Raw genomic sequence first — 26,768 nt, forward strand, 5'->3', positions numbered from 1 at the left:
ATCTCTTCAATTCAGCCACATACACTAAAATGGGCTCCCCTTCTTCTTGATTCCGTTTATGAAACCTAGAGTTCTGCAAGTTTCAGTTCTAAATGTTCCTGCAATACTTTTACAATATCAGCAAAGCTCATTTCAGCTGGTTTGGTTGGAGCAGTTAAATTTCTAAGCAAACTGTATGTCTTTATATCTAATGCACTCAGTAAAACTGGCACATGTTTCTCATTGACTATTCTATTTGCTTTCAAATATTGCTCAATCCATTCAGTATACAGTATGTGCGGTGTACTAGAATGCTTCTATCGTTCCAATGTAGCCAGCCATTTCTTTTTATTTAGGATTATTATCACCTAGTACTCATTGTTTATAAACCCATGAATACTTCCATTTTATGCTTATTTTTAACATGATCATCATTCCCTTTATGAACAAAACTTGCTGCTCCACTTTTTTTTAACTTGGCGTTTCATGCTATGCCTTTTTTAAACTCGAACATCTCGCTGCACTTCAACAGGTAGGTAGTCATCTCGGGTTCACTTAAAGCTTCCTTGTCATGTTTTGTAACTTGAAAAAGTAAAAACTAATTGAAAGGAAAACAAGGGAGCTGAGAGATGCAAGTCTTAGTTCGAGGCATGTGTATATAATGTGGTAGTCATATTGTATACATTTCACTTATTTTTACATATAACCAGTAAATAATTATTTAAATGAACAAGAATGCTTAATCAAACAATATATTTACAATATTACTTGGATACTACTGAGATATTAAATACACCACAATATGGAAATAAAAACCCCTAGATTCCATGTAGGCAAGTTTGTTGCTGATATAAATCTCATTGTGCTAAGGGACTGCGTGTGAATAAACCTACAGTATACTTTTGGGATAAGGAGACCTCAGCAATGCTAGTATTGTGACCATGAGAGGAGACAGATCTGACTTGGGTAACTATGGAGGTATCACTCTGTAGTCTGTCCCAGGATCCTTTTCAACTGCCTACTCACAGCAGAGAAAAAGCTCCCAAATTGCAGTGTATGTTCAATCCTTCGAGGCACCGTGAAGAGGGCAATTAAAGCAGCAGCCTTTTTAAACTTTATAAAGCCCTTCTCTCTATTGGCTGCCCAAAGAAGTTCACTCAGAAGCCAAGACCCAAAACATGGCTGACTTGTTTATTGAAGCAAATGAGAAGAGAAGCCTTACACGCAACATCTGCGATACCAAGGTCCTCTATCAAAATGCCCCTGCTCCAACACCACCTTCTGATAGTAAAGGTTCAAACCAAGACCTTAGAAAACACGGACATTTACTGCATCTCACGAACCACCTTTCAGTGAAGGCAGACATTTACAATGAAATCCTCCATTGCCCACATGGTCTTTGGTCGAATGAAGTAAAGGGTGATCGAGACTCCATGCCTGGAATAAAACTCATGGTCTACCAACCCTCCTGTGTGCTTCTGAGACCTGGAACACCTATGGCAGGAAACATTCCACCAATGCTGGATCCTCAAAATCCTCCAAGTTCATTAGCAGGACAAGGAACCAACATCAGTCTCCCTTTCCAGGTCAACAACCCCAATACCGACAGCCTTTTTACAGACAGACAGACATACTTTATTGATCCCGAGGGAAATTGGGTTTCGTTACAGTTGCACCAACCAATAATAGAGTAGAAATATAGCAAAATAAAACCAGAAATAATTAAATGATAATAAGTAAGTTATGCCAAGTGGAAATAAGTCCAGGACCAGCCTATTGGCTCAGAGTGTCTGACACTCCGAGGGAGGAGTTGTAAAGTTTGATGGCCACAGGCAGGAGTGACTTCTTATGATGCTCAGTGTTGCATCTCGGTGGAATGAGTCTCTGGCTGAATGTACTCCTGTGCCTAACCAGTACATTATGGAGTGGATGGGAGACATTGTCCTATATTGAACTATCTCCATTCAGAGGTCACATCATTTGGGTAATCTATACCAGACTTCCAAAACAGACACAATGTTCCCATACACTCACAAAATGCTGGAGAACAAGGCAAGACAGGCAGCATCTATGGAGGGAAGAGAGCAGTTGATGTTTTCGGCCAAGACCCTTCACCAGCTGTCGTCCTGAAATGTCAACTGTTTATTCCCCTCCAAAGATGCTGCCTGACTTGCTGAGTTCTTCCAGCATTTTGTGTGTGTTGCTCAAGATTTTAGCATCAGTAGATTCTCTTGTAATTCGGTTACAGGCTCTGTCATGAAAAGAGATTACTAGCTGGGCAGAGGAAAATTTCAAAGGAATGCTCAAGTCTCTTTGGGGAAAATGCAACATTCCCTCTGACTCTTAGGAATATATGCACTTAAAACGGTGATGGCAATTGGTACAGTGGTATAAAAAGTATTCAACCCCTTTGGAAGTTTTCATGTTTTGTTTTACAACATTGAATGACAGGGGATTTGATTTGGCTTTTTTTGACACTGATCAAGAGAAAAAGACTCTTTCATGAAAAAGTGAAAAGAGATGTCTATAAAGTGATCCAAATTAACTACAAATATAAAACATAAAATAATTGTTTGCGTAAGTATTCGCCCCCTTTAATATGACACACCAAATCATCACTGGTGCAGCCAATTGGATTAGTTAGGTGTCCTAGCTATATATATATAAACGTGTGCAGTGAAAGTGCTTCAATGGTTTGTAGTAAAAATACATTTGTATCTGGAAGGTCCAACTGCTGGTGAGTCAGTATCCTGGCAAAAACTACACCATGAAGACAAAAGAACACTCCAGACAATTCTGTGAAAAGGTTATTGAAAAACACAAGTCAGGAGATGGATACAAGAAAATTTCCAAGTCTCTGAATATCCCCTGCAGTACAGTTAAGTTAATCACGAAGAAATGGAAAGAATATGGCACAGCTGTAAATCTGCCTACAGCAGGCCATCCTCAGAAACTGAGTGACTGTGCAAGAAGGGGACTAGTGAGGGAGGTGACCAGGAGACCCTTGACAACTCTGGAGAAGTTACAGGCTTCAGTGGCTGAGATGGGAGAGACAACTGTTGCCCGGGTGCTTCACCCGTCACAGCTTTATAGCAGAGTGGCAAAGAGAATGCCACTGTTGAAAAAAATTCACACGAAATCTCTCTCAGCTTGCCAGAAGGCACGTGGGAGTCTGTGGAGTCAAAAACCTATGGTGAAGCATGGTGGTGGCTGCATCGTGCTGTGGGGATGCTTCACTGCAGCAGGCCCTGGAAGGCTTGTGAAGGTAGAAGGTAAAGTGAATGCAGCAAAATACAGGGAAATTTTGGAGGATGCATGAAAACAGCAATTTGGGAGAAAATTTGTTTTCCAGTGAAACCCCACTGGTTTCCTTGGCTGTGTAAGTCTAGAGAAGGCACTCTCTGGTCCCGCCAAACCGGTGAGATTGAGATGACTCTCCCACCCCAAAATGCAGTGTAATTTACTACCCTGTTACAAATTAATGCCACGAAATAACAGACAGCACCCTGCATACGACTAAAGGAATTATATTTATGAAACTTACTTAACTAAAATGTTAGTAAAGAAGAAAAAAAACAAAAAGGGCCCATTCTAATTGAACAGTCAAATGTGCACAAGTTGGAGCTCATCGTGAACTTCTCTGTCACTCACACACTGGGCCCTCGGTCAACGTGAAAGCACACACCACCTTCTGAACGTCGCTCACAATCCATCCCAAACAAACGGGTCTCTTTCACAGAACTGATCGTACGCTGCGATCGGTTCTCCCCAGTGTCCTCTTTCTTCATCTCCCTTCGAAGAAAAGCCCAAGACCCACCTTAGTGTCCCTCACCAAAAAAAACAGCACCCCCACCCCGGGTTCCACCATCCTAATTGGATGGCACACATTCCTCATCATCCCTTATCTTCAACAATAATCCAAACAGGCTGACAGCAGAACAGACTGCTCATACAGAGCTGCTAAACGAAATACATACAGCATAACAGTAAAGATGTGAACCAGGCATCACACCAGCAAGACAATGACCCCAGGCTTAAAGCCAAAGCTACACAGGAATGGCTTAAAAACAACAAAGTTAATGTCCTGGAGTGGCCAAATCAGAGTCCAGACCTCAATCACTCACAATCCCCATGCAATCTGACAGAGTTTGGACATTTTTGTAAAAAAGAACGGGGGAAAATTATAGTGTCCAGATCTGCAAAGCTGATAGAGACCTCTCCACACAGACTCAAATACTGACTTGAAAATGTTGTGTAATTATGCAATCAACTATTTTGTGTTCAGACCAATTTGTAGAAATTAGTTTTCACTTTGACACAAAAGAGTCTTTCCTGTTGGTCAGTGTCAAAAAAGCCAAATTAAATCCGCTGTGATTCAATGTTGTAAGACAATAAAACATGGAAATTTCTGGAGGGGGGGAGTGCAGGGGGTTCCCTCACTTCCCTCACTTTTTATTCACTGTACTTGCAACAATCAGGGCAATATTAATAACCTCGAGTCTATGCAGAGGAAGCAGATGAAACCCTCTGTATAAAAGGCAGAAGGTCCTTTAATGTCCAACCATTTTGTTAAACAGTGAGGGAACTGGAGACTTCTACTGTCATTCACCTAACAGTGGAAACAGTTTTCTCTTCATATCAGTGAATGGGCAAGAGGAAGCTTTGCAACCTGGTACGGTTAACGTTCTTACTGAGAATAGAAAGCTTTTTAAAAGGTGAAATATTACTAAATATTCAAACTACTCAAACGCATCTCTCCCATTTCCCGCACATCTGCCCTCACCCCATCCACCCGCCACCCCACTCGGGATAGGGTTCCTCTTGTCTTTACCTACCACCCCACCAGCCTCCAGGTCCAACATATAATTCTCCGTAACTTCCGCCACCTCCAACGGGATCCCACTACCAAACACATTTTTCCCTCCCCCTCCTTTCTGCTTTTCGCAGGGATCGCTCCCTACGCGACTCCCTTGTCCACTCGGCCCCCCCATCCCTTCCCACCGATCTCCCTCCTGGCACTTATCCTTGTAAACGGAACAAGTGCTACACCTGCCCTTACACTTCCTCCCTCACCACCATTCAGGGCCCCAGACAGTCCTTCCAGGTGAGGCCCTGTGAGTCGGCTGGTGTGGTATACTGCGTCTGGTGCTCCCGGTGTGGCCTTTTATATATTGGCGATACCCGATGCAGACTGGGAGACCATTTTGTGGAACATCTACGCTCGGTCCGCCAGAAAAAGCAGGATCTCCCAGTGGCCACACATTTTAATTCCACGTCCCATTCCCATTCTGATATGTCTATCCATGGCCTCCTCTATTGTCAAAATGAATCCAAACTCAGGTTGGAGGAACAACACCTTATATACTGGCTGGGTAGCCTCCAACCTGATGGCATGAACATTGACTTCTCTAACTTCCGTTAATGCCCCTCCTCCCCTTCTTACCCCATCCCTGACATATTTAGTTGTTTGCCTGTTCTCCATCTCCCTCTGGTGCTTCCCCCCCCCCCCTTTCTCCTGAGGCCTCCCGTCCCATGATCCTTTCCCTTCTCCAGCTCTGTATCACTTTCGCCAATCACCTTTCCAGCTCTTAGCTTCATCCCACCCCCTCCGGTCTTCTCCTATCATTTCGCATTTCCCCCTCCCCCCTCTATTTTCAAATCTCTTACTATCTTTCCTTTCGGGTAGTCCTGACGAAGGGTCTCGGCCCGAAATGTTGACATCGCTTCTCCCTATAGATGCTTCCTAGCCTGCTGTGTTCTACCAGCATTTTGTGTGTGTTGTTGTTTACTAAATATTTGATAGGCAGAGATTCAGAAATGCTGATTCATAAGGTGCAGACTACAAGATTTTCTGATACTTCAGTTTATACAAAGTTTAGTTTTGCTTTTCACATTTAAAGAAGCAAATGTTTCCGTGGAGACAAGGCAGAGGACTGAACCTTGGTATGTCCTTTGAGTAGAGATTAAACAAGGTTGGACTGTAGATGATGTCATGAGATGTACTAGATACTGAGAGAGAGACTGAAAAGGTTGATACAGAGAGGCCACTTCCTCTTGCTGGGGAATCTCCAATGGAGGCCGAGCCCCAGGATGTAGGCTAATGCAGAGAACAGAGTGACAAGAATTCTTTACACAGTCTTGGAGTCTTCGCCATTCAAGGGTGGAATATAGCAGTTAAACTTAACAACATGCTGTTGGAGAAATTCATGAAGTCAAACAGCATCAATGGAGACAAAGGGACATTCCGTATTTCAGTCCTCCTGCAGAGTTCCTCTTGCAGTTTGAGCTTTGATCTTGGCATCTGCTTTCTCTTGTGTGTGTCTCCATAATGCTTGAACTATTCACAAGGCTTAAACTATTCTCCTGGTAGTCAACCAGGACTAACTTAATATCACACAGTTTATAAATTACTTGTGTGCCATTTGGTAGAATACTTTGTCCTGTTCATCACCCAGGAGTGGTCATACTAACCAGGGAGATTTCAGATCAGACTTAGACAAATATCAACACTCCATTTCAAAACAATACAGCCAGCAAAAAGTCAAAAAAACACATCACTGTTTCAGCAGATCTTTCTTTTGGTGAAGGCACCGTGTTTATGAAGAAACCCACACCAGGATGTGGTCTTTCCTACCTCAGCTCTGGTGTAATGCACTTCATCAAGATTATTAACTAGACATCTGCATCTCAGCCAGATTCTGCCTTGCGTCTAGTTCAATTCACCTGCAAAATCTATACCAGCATTGTTACTTAAATAGTCATTTCCTTCTTCTCTGGTGCCAAACAACATTCCTGGCAGTCTAATCAGGCTCCAACCGTATGTCAACAGAAATTTTAAAAAATGGGAAAAGTCTCTGGGATGTTTCATCACAGGCCATCCGTTCAATCCCTTCACACATTGAGCTAGAGAGAATCAGAATTGTTTAATTATAATGTGGGGGATGTGGGAGTGGCCAGCATTTATTACCCAGCCCTAATTGCCTTGCTAGTTTAAAAGTCAACCACACTGCCAAATGTGAAAGATTTACTCAACTGAAAGACCTTGGTGAACGAAGTGAGCTGGTACCTGTAGTTCCACCATCATCATCAGTTTTACTCATTTATGAAGAATTCCAGATTATTAACTGAATTTAAATCCCATAGTTGAGTTTGAAGCAGGCTCCAGATTGTTAGTTTGCGAGTTTAACCATGTTAAGCAGATGAAGAGTCAGCCTAGATGTCACTATCTATTTCAGATCTCCTCAGCTAACTACCAGCACCCTTGTTCCAGATAATCAGTGATCCCTGCTGATAATGCACATTCTTAGAGGGTGAATAAACTGTTAACTCTTCAGCCAAGGCGTTACCACAATCTTTAGGACCTCCTACTGACTGAAGTCATTAAATTAAAGACACAAAGCGCACAGACAGGCCCTTTGGACCATCAATGGCTATCAAATAATCCCATTTTTCATTCTCCTTAACAACTTACCCCAAATTCGACCATCATTCAAGTGACAACCTTCTCATAGCTGCCAAGAGCTCCCACAAGATGGATAGTTCCTGATGAAGGGTCTCGGCCCGAAACGTTGGCTACTCTTTTCTCACGGATGCTGCCTGACCTGCTGAGTTCTTCCAGCGTTGTGTACGTATTCATGGATAGTTCTCTCCCACTTGTGATTCAAATCTGGGTCTGCAGCTCATGCAGGCTTCGCAGAGCGAGGTGGCAGTCCACCATGCAGATGTGGTATCCACAATGGATGTACGGGCTGCAGGTGCAGGCTTTTGGCATCAGGTTAGCCAGAGGTGCCTGGGTAAGCTGCAGGCGATGGACAGCAGAGTACCAGGTAAGCATATCAAAGTCTCAAGTGACAGGAACTTCAGTGCTCAGTGAATGGGAAGGGGAAGGGGTATGAGGAGACCTACCACCGGGCAGTCAGTGGCTGGATGACCTCCTTCCAGGGCACACTGCACTGGACAATGACTTGACATTGAATCTGTAGAAGTGCAGACCAAATCTGAAACTCAGCCTTTTCCCACACCAACCTAGAGAGAGGTTGAAATCAGTAAAAAATAATTGACGGTGGTGGAGGCAGATATGATAGGGTCCTTTAAGAGACTCCTGGACAGGTACCTGGAGCTCAGAAAAATAGAGGACTATGGGTAACCCTAGGTAATTTCTAAGGTAAGGGCATGATCAGCACAGCTTTGTGGGCCAAAGGGCCTGTATTGTGCTGTAGGTTTTCTATGTTTCTAACCCCTGCCTCTACTGTCAGGAATGTGGGGACAGGAGTGGGATGCTGGGTGCAGAGAGGTGGGGTTAAGTTGTGAAATATTTTTCATTACAATGCAATACAACCTCAGTCTGCAGCCCTGGCAAGCCTTTCTGAAACGGTGAACACAGGGATTTCTTTAACGGACAGGCATGACAACGTAAACCTTTGAACCTGGTGAAGCCTCTTGCCATCCCAGATGACAAACTATGTAAGCTGTCACTGAGAATGAATGCCATACATTCAAAATCACAAAGGATATCATCTCACTGCAGCACTCCATTGTGCAGATTAACATATTTTAAACTAAACTGCACACGTTTGGAGCCTAAAATATAACAGAAAATTCTGAGTGACAGTGTGATCTTCTTTCAGTTACACATCCTGAGACAAAGGACAGATCATGCATTTTGAACATGAATCTATATACCCGAGTTCCCTGCAGCTCCCACCATACATGTACAAAACCAATTCACTCTAACTAATTATTTACCCAAACCTGAAGATGTTGTGCATGTCAAATAATATTAGGCTGTAAGATGAAATTTATATTTTATCTTAGAACACAGTATTGGCATATTTGCATTATCCAGCAACATCTAGCTATGTGCAGCCACTTTATCCACAAGAATTTAACAAGTGAAAACAAAAGCAGGAATAGGCCACCACTGGCCCCCTGAGCCTACCCCACCCATTCAATCTAACATAGGCCTCAATTCCTCTGCCAGTTCCCCGCAGCCTTCAGTCCCCCAATCTGTCAAAACATTATCCACTTCCTCATTAAATACCCCAATGATACAGCCTCCAGAGCTCTCCGGGCTAGAGATTCACTACCCTCTGCAAGAAATGTCTGCTCACGTTTTTAAACGACCATCCTGCAAATCTTGTAACCACGTCTCCTCACTCAAGACCCCCCCACCCCCCGGTGCAAACTGCTTAAGGATATTATCCATGTGGTAAGATAAACGTCAATCTGATTGATTTGAAGCACAGAAATGGCCAAGGGCGGCCACTGGTGCAGATAATGAATGGGGCTGCCAGGCATGCTAATTTGGTCTGGTGCAGGTAAGGCAATCTAGATCTCAGCCTAAGAATTGAGAAATTATTGACAGTCTGTTGAAAATGCAAAATAAAACCAAGAAAAAAAACAATAAGTTTTAGAAACTTTCAGCAAGTTGGGCTACGTCAATCAATAGCAGAAATAGATGGTTTCCTCCTGTGGAATGGATTTCATTGGCTGAACTGTGATGGAAACGTCCAAAAGTTCTAATCTGCTAGTAGCTCATTGAAACTGTTTACACAAATCAAATAGCTTCAAGCATTCCAAAGAGTTTGTTTTATGAGCAATGGATTAGGGAAAAGACAATATATACTAAGCACCATTGAAAGGACCGTTGAAAAGGAAGTGGGCACTGGGTCCTATCTGACAGCCAGGTCAGTCAATGGGTAAGGTGAGATGGAACAGGCAGAGGTTTACAATGCTTTCATTGAAGTGTGTGGGATCTGCTCATATGGAGCAATGGCAGGAGGGGCATGTGTTGCAAAGGAGTATTTATTCAGGGGATTCTTACCACAGAGCAATGGAACTCTGAAGAACTCGCTAGATGTTTTGTAGGGAAACTGCCAAGTCAATCAGGCCACCAGTCTGTACGTTAACTGATTGTGCAGTGTGTCTGCAGGCACAGAGCACCGCCTTGGCTTTTCACCACATCAGTCACTCTGGGTTTTGGTCTCTGGAGGTGTATTGTACGTTGTGCTAGTTCATTAAAACTGCAGGCTTTTCTAACTTCACAGCTGTTAACAGACAGCTGAATGAAGCTCTATCATGCTCTCCTCCCATAGATAGACTTCCTGTGATATAGTAAGGTAGTGCTTAGCACATCTGAAGCCCCTGCTGAAGGACGATGAAGGCAAACCTACTCCCCGGGAAATTCCCATGTATATATCACCCAGTCACCTCATTTACACCCGAAATTAGTGAGTTTGAGCTTGCCAAAACATTCCTCCTGGGTTATACACTGAAAAACAACTTCATATAAAATAATTTATTGCTCACTGATAATTATCTGTATAACAGCAACAGTTAACACTTACTATGACCTTTCACCTTTCAACTTTCTGATAACTGCTTCTCTCTATCTCTTTCTCTCCCTCTCTCCTCCTCCCTCCTTTCCTCTCCCTCCCTCCCTCTCTCCTGCTGTCACTGTAGGGCAATTTCTTGCCATTAAAATACACAAGTCAGTGAAGTTTGTGAAAGTGGTAGAAACACTTCCATTGAGCAATCATTCCTTTTGTACACGTTGCTTTGGCTGTCCTCCAACCTCGGGGAGAAGTAATGACGTGTCAGACTTTGTCATGAGCCATCACTCTTGTAGAAGGGAAAGGCATGAATAACTCACAGTTTTTATATGCATTGTGGGAACAAACTCCTAAATAATTCACTTAAACTTCATTACTACGCAGTTCTGTAAGAATTCGCAATACAAATTCACAATGCCATTAAAACCCAGTAATGTTGCACACACCCATGTTATATCACATAGATAGTTTTCACCTAAGCATAAAAGCATAGAAGGGTACAGCACAGAAAAAGGACTTCATGTGTGCCAATTCTCTAATGACTAATCCACTCACTTACGCTCCCAATCAGAATTGGGATTTCCACCCCAGCCAGCATAGTAAACACCAGATCTACCCAGCAGCAGAACATGCCTCTGCTTGGACCAACCTGCACAACTACCCAATTCTGACAAAGTTGTAAAAGAGAGTGGTGATACAGGAATGAGAATAGGTTATTCTCATTCCTCAGGTGGTGACGAGAGGGCGTACAGGAGTGAGATATGCCAACTAGTGGAATGGTGCCGCAGCAACAACTTGGCACTCAACGTTAGTAAGACTGAAAAGCTGATTGTGGACTTCAGGAAGGGTAAGATGAAGGAACACATACCAATCCTCATAGAGGGATCAGAAGTGGAGAGAGTGAGCAGCTTCAAGTTCCTGGGTGTCAAGATCTCTGAGGATCTAACCTAGTCCCAACATATTGATGTAGTCATAAAGAAGGCAAGACAGCGGCTATACTTTATTAGGATTTTGAAGTAATTTGGTATGTTAACAAATACACTCAAAAACTTATAAAGTTGTACTGTGGAGAGCATTCTGACAGGCTGCGTCACTGTCTGGTGTGGAGGGGCTACTGCACAGGACCGAAAGAAGCTGCAGAAGGTTGTAAATCTAGTCAGCTCCATCTTGGGTACCAGCCTACAAAGTACCCAGGACATCTTCAGGGAGTGGTGTCTCAGAAAGGCAGCGTCCATTATTAAAGACCTCCAGCACCCAGGGCATGCCCTTTTCTCACTGTTATCATCAGGGAGGAGGTACAGAAGCCTGAAGGCACACACTCAGCGATTCAGGAACAGCTTCCTCCCCTCTGCCATCTGATTCCTAAATGGACTTTGAAACTTTGGACACTTCCTCACTGTTTTTAATATACAGTATTTCTGTTTTTGCGCTTTTTAAAATCTATTCAGTATATGCAATTGATTTACTTGTTTATTTAATATTATGTTTTATTTTATTTATTATTGCATTGAATTGCTGCTGCTAAGTTAACAAATTTCACATCACGTGCCAGTGATAATAAACCTGATTCTGATTCTGATTCAACACCCCAGAGCTCCAACTCTGAATGCCCTCACCTAGTAAAATATACCAACCATTCAGCTTGAATCCTTCAAATGTACTTTATATAAAGACTTACAGATTTACATTCCTTTTTATTAAAGTAACACTGGCAAGTGTTTAGCATCTGGACTGGAGTTTGTTCCATCATTACACACAAAAGAGGATCCAAGCCTGGGACTGGAATACAGGGTAAATGATGTATAATGAAATACCCAGTGAGTGAGGAGCCGGGGATTGGAACGGCATTAAAAACAGAAATAGGAACTGTTTATTTGTGAGCATTTCTGTACTGAACATGGCTGGTCTGATTTTCTTTTCAGTATGGGACTGCCTCGCGGAGCGGTCTCCATTGCCCAGTTCTCTCCTGTCAGTGGAGGAGCAGACTGCTTGCTCAGCTCTGCTCTGTTAAATAACCGCAGGGAAGAAATGGCAAAAAAATGTAAATCTGTGCAAAGGGAATGGCTCAGGGCAGAATCTGTGCTGAGACAGGATTATAGATAAAAGGTGTTGTACAATGGACAGATGAGTAAGCATTTCTGTAATTACCTGCAGAGAAAAGCTCAGTTGCGACTGCCAGGAATGCATCTGACACGATGCTTTCAGAAGTGACGGAGATATTCAGTTGTTTGGCAATATTCCTGTAGACGTTCGGTCTGATGTACTCTAATTCATCACCTTAATAAAAAAAATGACATTGAAATTAGATTTAATAAACAACCACACAAGTACTTGAATCACAAAGCACAGAAAGCTACAGGTGTAAAGCATATAAATGGGATTAGATTAGACAGATACAATGGTTGGGATGGACATTGTGAGTTGAAGGAGCTGTTTTGCTGCTAAATGCCATGATTCTAAATTAGATGACACGGAATATTGTTTAAAGGGCTAGAGGAGCTGGTAATAAATACTCCGATTATTAGGAACAATTTTATTCAGTGATGCAAGTTTATAATAATGTACTTTGCGGATTCCTTCAAACGGAAACAAAGAGAAAAAAAAGTGTGTGTATTAATATACAGGTCAAAGCATGTTGACCCAATAATGTGTCGTGCAAGCCACCTTCACCAGAAACTAAACTCAGATATCCAGGTCTTGAGGCAGAAAAGCTGCCATGCCTGTGTCAGATTTTTGAGAAGGTTACATAATATTTTTTTAATGGGATGTGGGTGTTGTTGACTGCATGTATTACCCAACCCTGATCACCGTTGAGTCACCATATCTATTATGGTGAAGACACTCTGACATTGTACTATGAGGGAACTCCAGCACCTCAAGCCAGTGAGGTTGAAGGGCTGGTACTATACTTCTAAGTCAGGACAGTGTGTGAATTGGGAGGAGGGTTATGTACTGTCCTGGCATGGGTCATCCTGACAAAGAAGCCTTGCCAAGTTACTGAGGTAACTTTTAGAGGTGTTGTGAATTTTAATGGCGTGCCAGACAAGCAGGATCCTTAGTGCTGGATGGTGGGAGGCTCTTTGTTAAAGGTATTAAACAACTCCTGACTTGTGCCACTTAGATGCACACAAGATTTATGCAACACCTTCTCTTGGAGCCACAGAGTTCTGCTATCCTTATTGGGTCTCCCATGAGCAAAGACAGCAAAAGCTCCATCCAAACATAGCAGAGTCTCAGTAGACAAGGAGGGTCTCGAGAGGGATGTAGCACCACAGCTCCAGGGATTCAAACTGGAGCGACTTAAAACAAAGAGTGGACTCTATGAACCACTTTAAATTGTAGAAGAGAATGACAAGCACAGAAAGATGATTTATTAACCTGTTTAAGAATTTTATTCCATCTATCATCAGCAATCTGACAATTTAGGTCATCCTCCCAAGCTTTTTTTATTTTATCTAAAAAGTCTTGTCTAGAATCAATCAACAAGTTATAGATACCAATAATAGAACCATTAACAAAACGATTCTCCACTTTGAAATAAATGCAACTCTGCTGATGCCTCTTTAATTCATATGTTTTGGTTTTGCCCTAAAATTGAAAAGTTTTGGCAGGAAGTTTTTCATACCTTCACACAACCTTTTAGGGTCCAATTTGACCCAAATCCCCTTACTGCCTTGTTTGGTATTATTGCAAATGAAGATATAACTTTAAATACTCCTAACCTACAGGTTTTAGTTTTTACCTCTTTTAGCAAGGAGAGCAATCTTGCTTAAATGGAAGGAGTCTACCCCTCCTACACATCTTCAATGGCTACGTGATATTATGTCTTATTTAAATTTAGAGAAGATCCGCTGCTCAGTCCTAAATTCGAAACAATCTTTTTATGATATCTGGGGACCTTTCCTAAATTACTTTTCCAATTTATAAAGTTTAACAGTGCACAGACTTTTATGTATATTTCTATCTTCTCTTCTTAAGTGAATGCTTTTTTTTCTAATCATCCATTTTCATCCATCAGCTTTTTTCTTTGGTAGTTGGTAGAGGGTTGACTTTTTTTTATTAAAAAAATTTATTTTATGATGTATGACCTATCTTTAAATTTTTGATTACAGAGTGGTATACCTTTATGTGATATGCTATAACATTTTGATCAATTTTATTACAATATATGAACGTACACAAGTTATGTTGAGATGTATCTATGTGTTGCACTCTGTAAATCTTGTTTTTTTTCTTCTGAATAAAAATATTGTAAAAAGAAAAGAAAGAAAAAACAAAGAGTGGGAAATCAAAACAGGCAAGCACAGCAGAGCCCAATGCAAACCACAAGAACTCTGTACAAACTAAGGAGTCTTAATATAGACAATAGCATCTATTACAAACCAAAGGGCTCGAAAAAACAATGTGGGGATCCCATACAAACAGTAGAGACCCATTCTAAACAGCAGCAACTCTAAAATCTATTGGAACTCGGCAAATGTAGGCGGGGTAATACAAACAACAGGAACCCAGATCAAATGATAGGGATGTGATACAAATGGTGAGGATTTCATGGAAACAGGATGGACACAAATCAAACAATACATATGTAACACAAAGAAGAGTAATTTAATAAATCTGCAAAAAAATTGAAAAAACAGTAGTAATTCAATACAGCAGAAACAAATACTTTTATTTACCAAATTACATGACCTCAGTATGTCTGCGAGCTTTGCAGACAATGGAACGCTGTTTATAGCATGGTCACTGTGATACAGGGAATGTCACAGGCAAACGGCACACTGCAGCAACGTTATCAGGGCAGATAAACTTCATTGTGATGCTGGTTTCATGATCAATGTTGGTTAAACTACTGGGAATGTCCACTGAATGCAACTTCATATGAAAGTGATGTTAGAATCGAGAGATTAATCCATTGAGCCTAGCCTCTTGAATTTAGGAGAGTAACATACAAAACTCGCATAGGATTTGACAGTGCATATGCAGGGATGCTTCCAAGGTCAGGAGATAGAACCATAGAACCATAGAACATTACAGCACAGAAACAGGCCTTTTGGCCCTTCTTGGCTGTGCCAAACCATTTTTCTGCCTAGTCCCACTGACCTGCACCTAGATCATATCCCTCCAAACCCCTCTCATCCATGTACCTGTCCAAGTTTTTCTTCAATGTTAAAAGTGAGCCCGCATTTACCACTTCATCTGGCAGCTCCTTCCACATTCCTACCACTCTCTGTATGAAGAACCCCCCCCAACGTTCCCTTTAAACTTTTCCCCCTGCACCCTTAACCCATGTCCTCTGGGTTTTTTCTCCCCTAGCCTCAGTGGAAAAAGCCTGCTTGCATTCACTCTATCTATACCCATCATAATTTTATATATCTCTATCAAGTCTCCCTTCATTCTTCTATGCTCCAGGGAATGAAGTCCTAACCTATTCAACCTTTCTCTGCAACTCAGTTTCTCAAGTCCCGGCATCATCCTTGTAAACCCTCTGCACTCTTTCAACCTTATTAATAACCTTCCTATAATTCGGTGACCAAAACTGCACACAATACTCCAAATTCGGCCTCACCAATGCCTTATACAACCTCACCATAACATTCCAAAGTCAACTCTTATACTCAATACTTTGATTTATAAAGGCCAATGTACCAAAAGCTCTCTTTACTACCCTATCTACCTGTGACGCCACTTTTAGGGAATTTTGTACCTGTATTCCCAGATCCCTCTGGTCTATTGCACTCCTCAGTGTCCTACCATTTACCTTGTATGTTCTACCTTGGTTCGTCCTTCCAAAGTGCAATACCTCACACTTGCCTGTATCTGCCATTTTTCAGCCCATTTTTCCAACTGGTCCAAATCCCTCTGCAAGCTTTGAAAACCTTCCTCACTGTCCACTACACCTCCAATCTTTGTATCATCAGCAAATTTGCTGATCCAATTTACCACATTATCATCCAGATCATTGATATAGATGACAAATAACAATGGACCCAGCACTGATCCCTGTGGCACACCACTAGTCACAGGCCTCCACTCAGAGAAGCAATCCTCCACTACCACTCTCTAGCTTCTCCCATTGAGCCAATGTCTAATCCAATTTACTACCTCTCCATGTATACCTAGCAACTGAATCTTCCTAACTAAGCTCCCATGTGGGACCTTGGCTCAGATTATTGCACCTTGGCTCAGAGTTTCAAACTAAGGAGTTGGCCATTCAGATTTAAAAAGGAATTCTTCAAATTGGAGAGTAAATATTAAAATTCTCCACACATTGGGCTTGTGAAGGTTCAGCTGCTGAGTACGTTCGAGACAGCGATTAATAGATTTTTGCATAGTAAGAAATAAAAAGACACAGTATGGAGTCATTGGAAATAACAATCAACAGCGCACTGACGAAGTCTCCTTGTATAATGACAAAAGCACTTGCAAGTTAATTGCTAAGATCAGAGAACATCTCAACCAGCCAGATATGAAATTAGTGTAGAAACATGGCCTGAGGTGAACAATCTGCCATATTTCTCATGTAGTGGATCAACTGGAAATGCAATGGAGAGTGGAGCAATCCTCAGTTTTGAAGTCAAGTTCAGATCCAGGTAGGAATAGCATTTGAAAGAGCTGCAGAGATGAGCTGGCTTTGCACGTTTCCAGGCAGAAGGTGGAGGAGAGGCTACTGACAGGCAGTTAACAAAATGACAAAATAGATCATTTGAAGGGGCCATTATCAAGAGGGGCAGTCTTGAATGAATTAATACTGAGGCTTTGGCAGGAGGGGGGCAGAAGTGTATATTGTTTTAATCAGATCTGTCTTTGATTACAGATGTGCTGCCTCACCAGCAGTCTTAAAGCCCTTGACAAAGTTCAAGTTCAAGCACTGAGATTATGTTGTGATGCAATCAAATCATCCCCAATTTTGGCGTTACTAGTAGAAATGGGCAAAGTACCCTAATATCTATGCAGGTTACAGTTAGCAGTGGTTTATTGGGTTAGTGTAAGAGGACATAAAGCTGGTCATCCAATATTGGCAACAACAGTAGTGTTGAGAGCACTGCATTCGTAAGGTCTTATGAATAGACACAAAATCTTGGGTTGTTTAATGTGAAATATGGTCCCAATGTACCTTTTCTGCCACTTCTCCATGGCTTTTCCCTTTGTCTGTGGTTGATTTAAGCCTTCAGGAAAAGATCAAGGTGAAGAATGATTGATTATCAATGGCAAGGCTTACAGCTTCTTACATATCTACACAAATGGTCCAAAAGATCCAGTAATAGGTCATACAGGTGTTTCTGTTTCTGATCCAGAGTTTCACTGACTGTTAAGACAGACTCTCAGACAAGTATCAGTGTTCACACCTGAGACATCATTTTAGCCTTGGAATGGGTCGAAAAGCAAGCCCTGATTGTGTACTGCTGTGTACCAACTCATTCTAGGGTTTGACATTTATTTAAAATTGGAGGTCAGATATTTTTGTGATTGGACTACATCTGTTGAGGCTGCAGGATCTAAATTTGTGTATCCAATTCTTATGTGTCCCTGCCCGTGTTGGGATTGAAGGAAATAAGGTAGAAGCGAATATGAATGAAATTGCAACAACTAAACAGAAACCAGCCTGGCTGAACAAACTGTGTTACCGCTGTGGCAGGGGCTCACATACACCAGACCAGTGCAGGGTTAAAAGCAAAACTTGCAGGAAATGCAACAAAGAAGGACACGTACAAAGAGCATGTCGGGCAGACAAAAATAAATGAACTGCACAGAAAAGAGAAAAATATTAAAAAGTCAAGTTGCAGTTTCAAAAAGAGCACTAAATTGCATTGCTGTTGATGAAAAATCTGATAATGATAAGAGTGACACAGGATTGTGTAGCCTTGAGATTTACAATGTGAAACTAACAATAGACGAGTAATATGACTTTACATCTGAAGTGAACAGCAAATTAATTAAACTGGAATTGGACTCTGGCTCGACTGTGTCAGTCATTCCACAAAATGAGTTTGAGTGGCATTTCAAAGATAATGAACTGAAGCCTGCAGTTATCTAACTAACTAACTAACATCCTGTGGGATGACATTCGTAACAGTGAAATACAACAACCAACAAGCCACATTGGGCTTGTATGTGGTAAAAACAGGAGGTTCAGCTTTCTGGGGTTGTGCGTGGCTGAGACAACTACAACTTGATTGGAGATCCATCCACCATTTGCATGTCTCATCCCCTACCACAGAGTCAACTGAAAGTGAATTAAGAAAGGTACTGGTTGCCACAGCAGTGTTCAGGGATGGCACTGGAAAACTCAAACATATCCAGGGTAAAATAGTGTTAAATGACAATGCCATACCCATGTTTTACAAAGCCTGTCTGGTTCCTTATACCATCTGTGATAAAGTAGCCAGTGAGCTAGATCACAGGGAGGTTGAAGGAATTCTTTCCAAGGTTGAGTGGAGCCCGTGAGCAATGCCGGTGGTCCCAGTAGCCAGGAAGAATGGGTCTGTCAGGATCTGTGGTAATTTCAAGGTCAGTACTGAAAGTAGATCAATACCCTCTGCCCAGGAGGGAGGATATCTCTGCAAACCTCTCTGGAGGGAAACACTTCAGCAAAGTGGACTTGGCTGAGGCCTACCTACAGATGGAGACAGAAGAAGAGTCCGAAGTGTTTCTCACCATAAACACTCACAAATGGCTTTATCATTATAATGGGCTTATTTTTGAAATAACATCTGCACCTGTCCTCTGGCAGAAAGCTATGGACCAGGTGTTACCAGGCTGTCCAGTGTTACCTGGATGACATCATTGTTGCTGGTGAGGATGACAGGGAACATCTCCAAATCTCACAACAGTGTTAGAAAGATAAGAAGATTATGGGCTCAGAGCACAATGCAACAAGTGTGAACATTGGTGTCCAAGGATTACACCAGTCTCCTGAGAAAATTCAAGGAGTGCTGGATGCCCCAAGGTCAAAGGGCATGACACAGTTGTGGTTCTTTTTTAGGATTTCACAATTATTATAACAAGTTCCTGCCAAACCTCACGCAGTATGATCCAATCCATCCAGTAAACCTTGCCGTGCACTGCTCAGGATGCCAACACATCCAGAAGGAAGCCAGATCTGTCAGAACCATTTCCTGCAGTCTCTATGACCACCATGGAGGAGGCCCCAGAACCTGAGATTGTTTCAGCTGCCAAGGAGAGCGATGCCCACACCCCCTTGTCAGGAAAGATGTTATCCCACACGAGTAAGAAGTCCTCCACAGCGATTAAATGTTGAGGCTTGAATAGAGCAATGCTGTGGATGTCTATATGTTATTTGTACTATATAGTATACTGTGTATATAGTTGGGATACATTCTCTATTGAGTTGGACTTTATTGCTAAGCAAGGAGGAAAGTTGTGTATTTTACATTTTAGTCATATTTGAGTAAACTTCTATATATATTTTTTCATTAAGCGTTTTTGTTTGTTTTTTGTTTAGATAATTCATTACAAGTTATATGTAAAAATTATCACGTAATACACACTCATACATCATGACATTATCATGAGATACAAGCTCATCTTGCTTAAAGTAAGAACAAACTAAGACCCATTCTCCTGAACTCTTGTGTTTTTCTTGCAATTAGTTTGATGTTTTGGAGTTTACAAAACAGAAGAGTTACCTCCGAGTTACCTCCTAAGTACCAGGATCAAGGATGTTCTGGAGCGGCTGCAGAACGTTGTCAAAGGGGAATGTGTGGTGCACACTTGCACCAATGACATAGATATAAAAATTAATAAAGTCATTTGTAGTTGAATATAGAGCATTAGCAAAGAACCTAAAAAAATCAGGACTTCAGGGTTAGTAATCCCTGGTAGTGTTGGTAGAAATAAAAAGACAGCTCGTGTCCTACGGAGCTTGTACAGAGGGCAGGGATATAAGATCCTGATTCAATGGGATCTCTTCTGTGGCAGGGGTGACCTGAACAAGGCAGACAGGTTGCATGTGAACTGGTATCGTAGCTGGGAGATTTGCTGGTGTTACTAGCAAGAGTGTGGGAGCCTCAGCAGTGGCTGCTGAGAAATCAGGGGATAATACTGTAGCCAATGACAGCATGTTTATTTATCAGGATGGACAGGAACAGAAAAATCATTCTTTTAAACTGCATTTACTTCAATGCAGGAGGCTTGATGGGTAAGACATGACATGGATTGGTGGTGGAGCCCAGAATATCACGTTCATAGCAGAAACGTAGCCGAGGGAAGGGCAGGACTGGCAGCTCACTGTTCTAGGAGACAGGCGTAAGAGAGGAGGGGGAGTTGCCTTCTCGATGTAAGCAGACAGAACAATGGACTTTAGTAGAAATCCTTGAGGCATCATCCAGTGAGGTCATATGGGTCAAACTTAGAAACAAGAAAGGGAACTTAGAAACACTCTGATGGGATTACATCATAGCAATGCCTCCCCTCTCCCCATCAGTCAGCAGGAAATGGAGGAGCAGATATGTAGAGAGATTGCAGCTAGTTGTAAACATAACAGGGTAGTTATTAGTAGGAAATTCTAACATCCCTGATATTGACTGGACTGACCACAGTGTAAGAAGCTTGGATGGAGTGAAATTTGTCAAACATGTCCAAGAAAACTTCCTTTATGAATATGTTGAATGTGTGCAACACTCGATCTCCTCCTGAGAATGAGTTAAGGCCAATGACAGAAGAGTCTGTCATCGAGCATTTTAAATCCAGTGACCATAATTCTATTAGTTTTAAAACAGTAACAGAGAAGGATACGGCCAGTTTACAGGTAAGGTCCTGAACTGGGGCACAGCAAATTTTGGAGCCTTTAGGTGGGATTTTGCAATGGTTGATTGGGTGAAATTGTTTGCAGAGAAAGGCCAAATGGGAGGTTTTTTAAAGTGTAATGTCAACAGTTCAGGGCCTGCATGTTTCTGTTTGGGTGCAGGGCGAGGTTGGCAGGTTTCGGGAACCCTGGCTTCTGAAAAATATTGAGGCTTTGTTCGATAAAGAGAGGGAGGTATACTCTACCATAAGCAACTGGGAATTAATAATTCTCCGGATGATTACAAGTGTAGGAATTCATTTCAAAGAGAAACTTGGAGGGCAAGAAGAGAAATGAGAGGGATCTGACAGGCAAGGTAAGGCAAAAGATCCAGGAGATTCTATAGGTACTATATATTAAGAGTTAAAGGGTGGCAAGGGAGGAGGGAATAAGTCTTTTTAAAGATCAGCCGGCTGTCTCATTCGCATATGCAATCTCAGTGTTGTTTATGGTGACATACATGTACTTTGATTATAAAATTCACTTTGAACTTTCCATGTGGATTTCAATGAATATTTCTCTTCAGCTTTTTTTTACTGCACAGGAATCTACGGAAGCTAAGAAAGCAGGGGGAATGAAGCCACATACAAATTAGCAAGGATAAGGTACAGGAGGCCTTAAAGTGCATTAAAGCGGGCAAATGTCCAGGCCATGACCTGGTGCATACTCGGGCCTTGTGGGAAGCTGAAGAAATAATTGTGGAGTTTTTTCCCTTCATCTCCAGCCACAGGAAAGGTTCTGGAAAACTGGAAAATGGCTAAAGTGGTACCATTATTCAAAGCCCAAAGTAAATTTATTATCAAAGTGTATATACAGTATGTTACCATATATAGTCTTGAGATCTTGTGGGCATACTCAATAAATCTAATGCCCTTCCCTTGGACAACATCGGTGACGTGGAGAGGGGAGACTTGCAGCTTGGGCAACTGCCGGTCTTCCATTAAAAAAAAACACCTTGCCCAGGCTTGCGCCCTGGAAACTTTCCAAGGTGCAAATCCATGGTCCATCGAGACTAACGGAGGCCTACCTACTCAATAAATCCAATAACCATAATAGAATCAATGAAAGACCACACCAACAAGGCAGATAACCAGTGTGCAAAAGACAACAAACTGTGCAAATACAAAAAGAAAGAAGAAATAATAAATAAATAAACAAGCAATACGTATTGAAGAAAATGAGATCTTCGCAAGCTCCTAAGGAAGTAGAGGCACTGATCAGTTGATGTGGGCTGTGAAATGGCAAATGGATTTCAATCCAGATAAAATCCAATGAGGTACTGCATTTTGGGAGATGAAACCAAGGTAGGAGATCTAGGCCTCATATGCAGCCAGTGATCATTAATGGAGAATGTGTGGAGCAGGTTAAGACCTACAAGTATCTGGGAGTACAGTTAGACGAGAAGCTAGACTGGACTGCCAACACAGATGCCTTGTGCAGGAAGGCACAGAGTCGAATGTACTTCCTAAGAAGGTTGGCGTCATTCAATGTCTGTAGTGAGATGCTGAAGATGTTCTATAGGTCAGTTGTGGAGAGCGCCCTCTTCTTTGTGGTGGCGTGTTGGGGAGGAAGCATTAAGAAGAGGGACGCCTCACGTCTTAATAAGCTGGTAAGGAAGGCGGGCTCTGTCGTGGGCAAAGTACTGGAGAGTTTAACATCGGTAGCTGAGCGAAGGGCGCTGAGTAGGCTACGGTCAATTATGGATAACTCTGAACATCCTCTACATAGCACCATCCAGAGACAGAGAAGCAGTTTCAGCGACAGGTTACTATCGATGCAATGCTCCTCAGACAGGATGAAGAGGTCAATACTCCCCAATGCCATTAGGCTTTACAATTCTACCGCCAGGACTTAAGAACTTTTTAAAGCTATTATTAATGCTTTTTGAGATGGTGATTTAGATGCATATCATATTTTTTTTACTGAGTTAAGTATTGTATGTAATTAGTTTTGCTACAACAAGTGTATGGGACATTGGAAAAAAGTTGAATTTCCCCATGGGGATGAATAAAGTATCTATCTATCTATCTATCTATCTATCTATCAGAACTTGTACAGTGAATGGTGGGCCTTTGGGAGTGCTGTGGGACACAGAGACACCCAGGAGTACAAGTGCAGTGTCACAGATCGATAGGATATGATATAGAAGTGTTTGGTGTGGTGGCATAAGAGATTGATGAGGCTGCACTTGGAGTATGTGTACAGGTTTGTCCACCCTGTTACAGGAAAGATGCTATTAAACTACAAAGAGTGCAAAAGAGATTTACCAGGATGCTGCCTGGACTTGAGGGTCTGAGTTACGAAGAGGTTGCATAGACTAGGCATTTATTCCCTGGAATATAGGAGATAGATGGGTGACCTGAAAGGGGTATACAAGGTCACGAGGGGCACAGAAAGCACATAGCGCCCCTTCCCTGGGGAAATAGACTAAAAACAAGGGGCCATTGGTTTAAGATCAGAGGCAGGAAGTTGAAAGGAAACATCAGGGCAGTTTCTTCACTCAAAAGGCTGGTGAGTATTTGGAATGAATTGCCAGTAACAGTGTTTGAGTCAGGCACATCAGTAACATTAAAAGCCTTCTAGATAAGTACATAGATAGGAGAGGTTCAGAGGGCTATGGTTCAAATGCAGACAGGTCACTGGGCAACACAGTCAGCATGGACAAATGGGGCTGAATGGCCTAAGTGTAACTCAGTGAAGTACCACAGTATCCAGTCTAGAACGACACAGCAGGGGAGAAATATTTTTACTAAAAACCTGAGACTCAGCCAATGAGAATGTGATAATCCTTAATCATAGCCTGACCAATCAGAATGCAGTAATGTACCAGTGGTTCAGATGCTGCAGGACCTATAGTTTCATGGAGAGGCTCCTGTTACAACATTCAAACACATAATATCTGCAAAAGGATCAGCAAGGTACTGTGGTGAGAAAGGGCTTCACTTTTGATGTAATAGTGCAGGAAATGAAACAACACTTTTCTTGTATGTCCACATCAGGTGGTGTTTTAGCCTCAGATTAGTTGCTCCCTAATCGCTCCCTAATTAGTTGCCAGTTTATTTTCATGCATCCTCAAAATTCTATTAAATATTTCCCTTTCATAAAATTTTTGAATCTGCCTAAATAATTATATGAGTCACTGTGACTAAACCCAATCTTTTTGCCAGCTCATCTAGCAGTGGTCAGTAGATCAGTGAGTGTTGAAACTCATCAGTCCAAACTAGAAGGTGTGATAAGGAAGCAAGAAGTTGGTGAGAGGACGTCGCCGGGCTGGGGGAAAAGTAGCAGATGCAACGGTGCGTAAAATTCTGAAGTGATTGACAGCCCTCAACAGAATGAACAATGACATAAAATTATCAGCAAAGTTTCAAAGAGAGGTGGAACAATCTATGAGTAAATATGCAAAGAGCTTTAAAAATAGCAGAAAATAAGGTCACAACTGACTTCTATCTCCCCACTACTTTCCAGCATGAACTTCCTATTCCTCCATTTTCTCAATAACTAAAAACCTATCAATCAATCAACTTCCTTATCCTGTTCTGTAGTTTCTTTGATGTGCATGGACATCTAGATTTGGTACTTAAAGGTTGCCTCAAAGTACAGAATACTGAGAGGTGATCTAACATAAGATCATAAAGACATTTAGATAGCCTGGAAGGAGTCTAACCATTGTTTTTAGAGAATGGTTCAAGGATCAGCGAGCACAGATTTAAAATGGTGGGAAGCAGATGTAAGGGTGTGAGTTTCAGCTCTTTTAGGCAGAGTGGCACTGGTCTGGATTGCAAGAATGGTTGAATCAATCAGGTTTTCAGAACTGAACTGCATAGAAGTTGGAGTGAAAATAATTAGTAGAGTTAAAAACAAGTATGGACTTGACAGGCCTTCAGCTGTGCCATACTGATTTTTGACTCTCTCTGTTCACATAGAAAAACCGGAGGAAGATGAGTTTAAAATATCTGAGGATTTACTTGCCAATGAATTGTGTTATACTAAGTTTTGGTCAAACCTTGTTGTCAGTGTGTACCACCAGTACACATGTGTATTGCAGTTATTGTTAAGATTAATTCAACAGTGTCTCCCAGGCCAACAACATCTGCCGCTGAAAAAGGACTAGAGCAGCAGGTGCATGGGAATCCTGCCTCCTCCGACTCTCCTCAGAGTCACACACCATCCTAACTTGGAACGACATCACCAGGCGTTACATCCTTGCTGGGTCGAAATCTACCATTTCCTCACCCTACAGTTCAAGGGTATAGTTCACCACCACCGTGTCAAAGGGTGTAGTTCACCACCACCACCATGTCAAAGGGTATAGTTCACCACCACCGTGTCAAAGGGTATAGTTCACCACCACCGTGTCAAAGGGTGTAGTTCACCACCACCATGTCAAAGGGTATAGTTCACCACCACTGTGTCAAAGGGTATAGTTCACCACCACCATGTCAAGGTGTATAGTTCACCACCACTGTGTCAAAGGGTATAGTTCACCACCATCGTGTCAAAGTGTATAGTTCACCACCACCGTGTCAAAGTGTATAGTTCACCACCACATCAAAGTGTATAGTTCACCACCACCGTGTCAAAGTGTATAGTTCACCACCACCATGTCAAGGTGTATAGTTCACCACCACTGTGTCAAAGGGTATAGTTCACCACCACCATGTCAAAGGGTATAGTTCACCACCACTGTGTCAAAGTGTATAGTTCACCACCACTGTGTAAAAGTGTATAGTTCACCACCACCGTGTCAAAGGGTATAGTTCACCACCACCATGTCAAAGGGTATAGTTCACCACCACCATGTCAAAGTGTATAGTTCACCACCACTGTGTAAAAGTGTATAGTTCACCACCACCGTGTCAAAGGGTATAGTTCACCACCACCATGTCAAAGGGTGTAGTTCACCACCACCGTGTCAAAGGGTATAGTTCACCACCACTGTGTCAAAGGGTGTAGTTCACCACCACCATGTCAAAGTGTATAGTTCACCACCACCGTGTCAAAGTGTATAGTTCACCACCACTGTGTCAAAGGCAACCAGGAACTGACAATAAATGCTACCTCTGACAAATCCACAATTTTTTGGAAAAGACTTTAAATCAAAGCTCAATTGGCCTGACAGGCTCATGATAGTTCATGATAATATCATAGGAGCTTTCCTCAGTGATTCACCTCTGTAAATTCAAACGAGTTGGTCTGTGGGACCTTGCTACATATGAATTGGTAATTCTTTTATTTATTTATTGAGATACAGAGCAGAGAAGGCCTTTCAGCCCTTCGAGCCGTGCCGCCCAGCATCCCCTCGATTTAATCCTAGCCTAATCACAGGACAATTTGCAATGACCAATCATCCTGCCAACCGGTGCGCTTTTGGACTGTGGGAGGAAACTGAGAGAACATACGGACAGCTGCAGGAATTGAAAGGTAATGTAAAGCATTGTGCTGACTGCTACACTACCCTGATGCCTTAATCTCTGACATTACGATAATGGCCACACTCTTCAAAATGCTTTAGGGGTTGGGATATTATGAGTTTGTAAATTACACTATATAAATGCAAATCTGTCTTTGAACAGATGTATTGTGAACAAAAGGATCAATAAAGCAGGACATCACTGATAGAAAATAAAATCAAACAGGGGCAATAAAAA

The 26,768-nt window shown here is 42.0% G+C and overlaps 1 protein-coding gene across 3 annotated transcripts in view; it reads right to left on the minus strand.

Annotated features, from left to right (window-relative positions):
- The window catches only part of boka (BCL2 family apoptosis regulator BOK a), a 65,575-nt gene that overhangs the window by 24,988 nt on the left and 13,819 nt on the right, over window positions 1–26,768 (minus strand). For all 3 annotated transcript variants that reach the window (XM_073040578.1, XM_073040576.1, XM_073040577.1), the window contains exon 3: window positions 12,459–12,587. In XM_073040578.1, the coding sequence (XP_072896679.1) occupies window positions 12,459–12,587 (129 nt within the window). The remainder of the gene's footprint in view (window positions 1–12,458; window positions 12,588–26,768) is intronic.

This window comes from Hemitrygon akajei, chromosome 3 (genome assembly GCF_048418815.1).
Source record: "Hemitrygon akajei chromosome 3, sHemAka1.3, whole genome shotgun sequence".
Taxonomy (NCBI): Eukaryota; Metazoa; Chordata; class Chondrichthyes; order Myliobatiformes; family Dasyatidae; genus Hemitrygon; species Hemitrygon akajei.